This window comes from Mycteria americana, chromosome Z (genome assembly GCF_035582795.1).
Source record: "Mycteria americana isolate JAX WOST 10 ecotype Jacksonville Zoo and Gardens chromosome Z, USCA_MyAme_1.0, whole genome shotgun sequence".
Classification (NCBI taxonomy): Eukaryota; Metazoa; Chordata; class Aves; order Ciconiiformes; family Ciconiidae; genus Mycteria; species Mycteria americana.
This window is the reverse complement of record NC_134396.1, coordinates 76,324,741-76,331,504: the sequence shown is the minus strand read 5'-3', so window position 1 is coordinate 76,331,504 and position 6,764 is coordinate 76,324,741. Positions and strand designations below refer to the sequence as shown.

General features: G+C 43.2%; 1 protein-coding gene across 1 annotated transcript; it reads left to right on the top strand.

The window, feature by feature from the left end:
- The first annotated feature begins 41 nt into the window (after window positions 1-41).
- Window positions 42-5,874, top strand: MBLAC2 (metallo-beta-lactamase domain containing 2). Its single transcript, XM_075488507.1, has 2 exons — window positions 42-486; window positions 3,252-5,874. The coding sequence occupies exons 1-2, from the start codon at window positions 42-44 to the stop codon at window positions 3,635-3,637; spliced, it is 831 nt and encodes a 276-aa protein (XP_075344622.1). The 3' UTR covers window positions 3,638-5,874.
- The last annotated feature ends 890 nt before the right edge of the window (window positions 5,875-6,764 follow it).

The following is a 6,764-nucleotide window of genomic DNA, read 5'->3' as shown; positions in this document are numbered from 1 at the left end:
GCTGAGGGGGGGCTTCGTCGTCGGGGAGCGGCGGCCGGGCGATGTCGGCCCTGGAGTGGTTCGCGCACAAGCACCTGGGCGGCGGCATCTTCTGGATCCAAGAGCGCTTCTACGAGTCGGGCAACCGGGCCAACATCTGGCTGGTGCGGGGCTCGCAGCGGGACGTGGTGATCGACGCGGGGCTGGGGCTGCGCAGCCTGCCCGACTACCTGCGCGCCGCCGGGCTGCTGGCGCCGGCGGAGGGGGCCGGTCCGCGGCCGCTGCTGGCCGTCGCCACCCACGTCCACTTCGACCACTCGGGCGGGCTGCAGCACTTCGAGGAGGTGGCGGTGCACAGCGCCGAGGCCGCGGCCCTGCTGCGCGGCGACAACTACGAGGCCGTCACCTGGCTGTCGGACCGGGAGGTGGCGCGGCCGCCGCGGCCCGGCTGGCGGGCACGGCACTTCCGCGTCCCGCCCGTGCGGCCCACCCGCCTGCTGCAGGAGGGTAAGGGCGGCCGGGGGCCCGGGCTGGGCTTCTCCCTCTGAGTCAGTATTTGTGTTAATGCCTGAGCTGACGTAATTTAAAGAAGCGTTTTGGTGATTCTGAAGCCTGGGTCGCAGAGTAGCGCCTTTCTTGCCTCTGTTCTCGCACGGCTTTATGCAGCTCCTCTTAGGATAGCTCAGCCGCTCTTTTTTCACTGACGTTCAGTCTCCGCGACCCGCTTTGCAGAATCTACAAGCCATCCGCAGTCCTCAGCGTGGGACGAAAAAGATAGGTAGTGCGTTAAACTCTTGTTTCTACCGGTCCTGAAAGTACCGACAGGAACTGAGAAAGGTGCATGAAGTACCCTGTGCTGGCCCAATCTGTTTGCCTGTTGATGCAGGTTTTTTTTCCTTGCTTGGAATGAGAATCGCTCGACAGTAATGAGTGACTGACTAATTGAGCACTCCAGGTTTAGCCTTAGGCTTCTAACAGTATGTCACCGTGTCAATCAGTTCTGGCATTCAGTGACCCTTATTACGTATAAACTGTCAAGGCAGAGCAGTGTAAACAAAGCCATTTATTGAAATACATACTGCGAACAATACAGATTTTCTTTTACAGAATTTACGTAAATGTAACATTTACGAAGTGGCTTGTCACAGATTAAAAACCACTGTTTATAGTCTCCCATAGGTGAAAATTACTAGGTTATTTTGGCAACAACCAACCTAACTACAGTACGGTGAAGCAGAAGTTAAAGGGTAGCTGTCTGACAGGGAGGTGACACCTTTTGCAGGGGACTTAGTCTCTTTGTGGCTGTATTAGGCCATCCTGCATAGGTGCTTGGAAAAGCAGAACTGAACTTACTGCAGACTTCAGAGGAGATCTGATGTGACATTTAACTATAGTCAATCAACAGAAGTTTAAGCTGGTTTTTTCTTTCTTGAAAATTATTTTAAAAGTAATCTTGTAAAAGAACAAGCAGACTCGCTGTCAAAGTAGCATCAGAGTTTCCAAGATAACGTTCATTGGGACATACTGTATGGAAGTGGCATGTCATCTCAGTGCTGTGGGGTGAGGACATCCAGTAATGCTGAAAATACAGAATGTGGCAGGGGCAATATTCTGTTAAAATCCAAAGCCGCAGCTTTTACTTGTACATTGCCTGCTTCATTTCTTGAGTTTGGTTTTTGCATTACCTTAATCCTACCAGATCTTTCAAGCACCTTTTGTTTTGGCTATTCTAGCTAAAATTGCATTTACTTGTATTGTGCCTTACCATTTTACAGTTTTCCTAGTCACTGGTATCTTCTAAGACTCAGAGTTTCCTTCAGCTGTCCCAGCCCTTTTTTTTTCTTAAATTCTGTGCATTTCTTCTTTAAATTTTGGATGCCACATTCTGCTTCTTTGTACTCTTCTCAGTGCCAGGAGCAGTTTGAAACCGACTGGAACACTTGGCTCCGTTAACTTCACCATCTCCACTGTTGTTTCATTCACTGATACAGGCATTTTCTGCACAGTCTTCTCAATAGTCAAGCCTATTTCTTTCTCCTACCAAGGCTTCTCAACATTTTCCTGACAGAGAATTTGGCTAAAAATTCTCTCTGATGATTTTGAAACTAGCTGCTTCTGTGGACATAGGGGTCAATTTCCGTGTTAGGTACAGCGTGGTCAGGTGTTAGCTGTTCAGTGCCTTCCAAACTCTCTTCTAGCATTTTCAGTAATCCTTTTCAGTTGAGTACCAAAGCGCATCGGGTCCTGTCACGAAAGAGCTGCCTTTCAAGGGTTAAGTACCTTTAGGTTTGCTGAGTCTTGAGTAAATTTGTAGCATGCCCCTCTCTCTGGTGTGAGACAGATCTGTAACTTTCAGATTTCTCATACAGTAGAGGCTTGGTGCCTTTTTCTTGTTCTCCTTGGAACTTGAAATGCATATTACAGTTTTAAGCATCATTTTAGGATGGTACTGGATATTACTTCTTTTAGAATTATTTCATATAGTTGTTAAGCAGCTGCTTCTGAGAAGGTTGCTTATATGTTAGTCATCTTTCCCTATACAGCCCTAAAGTTCACATATTTACCACCTGTAAATTAATGGGGTTTGCACATTTATAACTAAGGTGGCATTACAATTCCAAAATCAACAGCAGACTTGCTTGGCCTGTTCTCCATCCCTAGACTGACTTTCTGCTGAAAGTACCAGTTCAGTGGCTAGTACAATGAAAAGGCATTCACATTTAAGCTGGCAAAACAATGACCTAATGTTAAGAAAGTTCTATTTTTATATATCTGATGGAATGAGATGAAGAAAGTGTGTGGAGGCCAGTCTTGATTCTCCTCCAACAATTTATGTTCTGTCATCCTGCCTTTCAAAAGTAACAGCAATGGAATTCTAGGCGAATTAAGTGAGGGTAAAATTATAATAAATTGTGAAACACTTACTTTGTAAACTTTCAAAGGAGACCCAGCTTATATGTGTTCTGCTTGTTTCCTGTTTTATTTTCTCTATCACATTTCTTTTCACATTGTTTAGTTTATTAGCGTGGGAATAGATTCCATTAATACAGCCCAAGCCTGTGTTAACTATTACTATTATTGGCAAATACCCTGATGTCAAGTGTATCTTTCAGATGCCTTTTTGGCATTCACCAAGAAAATAAATGTCCCACTCCCATTGTTGCAGACATATAGTATGTACAGACTCTCAGGGTATGGGTAAGTCGTACTCTTTGTGGTGTTTAATATACATGATAAATGCACACATTTTCCTGTAACACATTTGTTTGCAGGGGATGTCATCAGCCTTGGAGACCGACAGCTTACTGTCATGCACATGCCTGGCCACTCAAGAGGTAGTATTTGCTTACATGACAAAGACCGGAAGATTTTGTTCAGCGGAGACGTGGTGTACGACGGATCCATGATTGACTGGCTTCCGTACAGCAGAATAAGTGACTACGTTGCAAGCTGCCAGCGCCTCATGGAGTTAGTGGACAGAGGTCTGGTGGAGAAGGTACTGCCTGGGCACTTTAACATCTTTGGGGCAGAAACGCTGTATCGTTTAGCTTCCAACTACATTTCGCAAGCTGGAGTTTGTCACAAGGTTTCTACTTGTGCCATGAGATCCATTGCAAGCATAGCACTTCGCATTACAAATTCGAGAGTCACTTCGTAGTGACAGTGCATTTTGTGTGATCTGTTCCCTGTTGGAAAACCAAATGGCTTGTGAAAGTGTTGATACAAGCAGTATGCATTAGTAAAGAGCTGGCAAATTGATTCAGATGAGCTGCAAAAATTCTCCCTATTTTTGCCTACTTTATTCCTATTTTTATAAAAAAATATGTGAGCTAGCAGCTTTAGCCAAAGCTACCATTTTTCTTTCTATTTTTTCAGGGCATGTTTGCATATGTATCATAATTGAAATACATTGTTTTATTTTTGTTACGATTCTGACATGCATATATGCCAAAATGAGAGGCTTTACGTTCATGCCCGAAGCCCTGTTGATGTAGCACTAGGTTTGTCACTATTCACTCAACTCCTGCTCAGGTTTTGGCCTAACACAGCTCGTGCTAAGACCTGGTGTGTGCTGGGAGCAGCGCGATTAGGTCAAAGCGAGAACAGCACCTGCGCAGGACTCGGTGGGCAGAAGGAGGTAAGGGCCATTCTGCAGCCGTTGTCACCTGCCGCGCGGTGTCTGCTGCACCCATCATCGCCTGCATCTTTACAAAGTAGCTGTCTGGCAGTTTCTTTAGAATCCACTAACGTATGGAAATGCTATAGACCAAACTTCCAAGCTGGAAGGTATAGATACATCAGCTTACCCAAAAAGCTTTTGATTTGCATCCAGCAGCAGATGGACTGTTGAGGCTTTCATGCTTCCCGGTGTGGTGCAGGGGACGGCTGCACCATGACAGAGGAGCAGGAATGAGCACTCTCACTGTCAGCTGGGGAACTGTTTTGCTTATAGGTGTGCGAGCTAGGAACTAAGAGAATTTGTGAACTAATGAATTAATGTGTTAAACTAGTCTGTACAGAGTGGATTGAGCCGTTGCTTGATGTGTTTCATTTTTTCTGATGAGCTCATAAAATCAATTTTATTTACAGTTGTTCTGTAAATTTGAGAAAACTGGACTGTGACCAGCTTAAAGATTTTGTTTGTGTTGAAGAGTATTTTTATGTGATTGGACTGTAACTCGGTTGTTAATGCTCTGTGGTAGGGGAAGGATGGAGGTTTTAATATGACCTTGCCTTACTGCAGGTGCTGGATTAAACAGCCGGTACACTTGCTACTACATAGTGAATGTAACTTGAACTGCTTACTGTTTGCTTTGCTTATGAGGTGTTTGCTGCGTATGGTTTTTATGAAAAGTAAAGTGCATTGCATTTGACTCTGTTCCAAAAAAAGTTGAATACATTGAGAAATGCTAAATGACATTGTAACTTGCTTATGAAAATTGAATGTGTGATATTTAAAAGCTGTTGAAATGGTTAAAGTTTGTGTAATTATTCTAACTATATATATATATATGTTTAACTTTTTTAAAAGGACACTGTCTGATGTTATTTTTGTATATAGACATGTATACTTTCCTAAAAAGAGTGCAAATGTTTTTCCCAAGTTTTAGTGGAGTTTAACCGTATTTGTTTGGCTTTCACTTTATAGGGAAGCTTTTTTCCCTCCTCTTATCATACCCAACAGAAAGGGAGCCCAAAGTTTGGGCTCTGTCTAAGGCATAGGAGAGTGGAAATTGATAGCCTTCTTAATAGGTATAAATTCTGGTGAAAAAAAACAGTTGCAAAATAAAAAGCATCTCTGTCTGAAAATTATGAAAGAGAGTATCTTATGTAATACTTTTCCCCTTTCACAGATCACTGCACTCCTGCCTTTACTATTTGAATATATTCTTCACCGGGATTTGTACTGATAGGTTGTGACGTGCCTAGTTCTTGTTAGCAGTGCCTATCTCCAAGCTGAAGCAAAACTGTGAGCGGGCAGAACAGGTGTAGCAATGCAGCACTTGAAACAGCTGTTATCACTCGGATATCATAGCCTCTTTTTTGGAGAAATCCAAGTACATCCGTGCATTGCATGAGGAGCGTTTAAGCACTGGGTAGACTTCTGTCATAAATGAAGCTAAGAGCTTTTTATCTTGGCCTCATTTGGCCAGAGGAAGAAATACAGGTGAGGCTGGGAAGTGGAAAAGCCAAAAAAGCCAGTGAAGAGGCCCAGGGCAAACTCCACAGTGTGGCTTTCCTTTTTAGCCTGCTGACGCATGTTGCTATTTATGTAACAGTCCAGACACTGTTCTTGATAGCCAAGGGTTCACAGCGGGCAATCACAGATCTGAGGTGGCAAGCGGGAAAGTCAGAATGGCTGAAGAAATGCATAGCACTGAAGCTTACACCAGTTACCCAACAGTAATTGGTTGAATTCCTTCAAAGTGGCCATCTGTGGCATAAAACCAGTAGTAGTCTTGCTTTATGCTTTGTGAAGGTTGTAGGAGCACTGGTGATAACCCCGTGCAGTAACACGGACAGACAGACCTCTTCCGTCACAAAGCCTGCCATATGTATGCCAGTTGCTAAAATTTTGCAGATGTTCATTAAGAGAAGTGAGATCACATTGAATGAGCATTTTGGTTATAACACTATCGGTTGTTTATTTGATCCAATACTAGAAGCCCTGTAGCCAGATTTTACTGTACTGTAAAAGAGAAGGCTCACAGGCATGCCAATTCAAAAGGAAAGATACCCTCCATCACTTGTGTTTAAATCTGTGCTCAGTATCGGCTACAAGATCCTTAAATGTCCAGATCACTGTCAAAATGCCCTGTTAAGCCATGCTTAAGTCCATTAAGTGTACATTGATAACAGCAATTGCCTGGGTTTTTTTCCTTGACCAAATCTAGGGGATAATTTCCTAGCTCAGAACTGAGCTTTTTGTGAACATAGCCCAAAATGGGGTGTGTTAGTATACTGCTGCTATAATCCAGTTGAAAGTAGTTTTTGAGGGTCTTGAAATTATTTTTGTATTGTAAGAAATTCACTACTAGGTAAATGATACATCTTAAGTATAAAGAACTGGCTCTGACTATTTTTGTTAAGAATTACCAAGTTTTAGTCATAAGAGTTTGACAGTGTCCCTTTAACACTACTTGGACTAAATATTTAAAACATACATTGTAAGCTTAAATATTGCAACATCTTGGGCATTTAGAACAGTGTTGATTTATCTGTAAAATCTAAATGTATGTTAATGCAGTTTTCAGTAGACTGGGGAATTGACAAAAAAAATCAGC

Excerpts from the sequence above, each read along its gene's own strand:
- MBLAC2 (XM_075488507.1), top strand. The coding sequence starts at position 42 with ATGTCGGCCCTGGAGTGGTTCGCGCACAAGCACCTGGGCGGCGGCATC. Across the intron at positions 487-3,251 it reads CACCCGCCTGCTGCAGGAGG|GGGATGTCATCAGCCTTGGA; the intron begins GTAAGGGCGGCC and ends ATTTGTTTGCAG.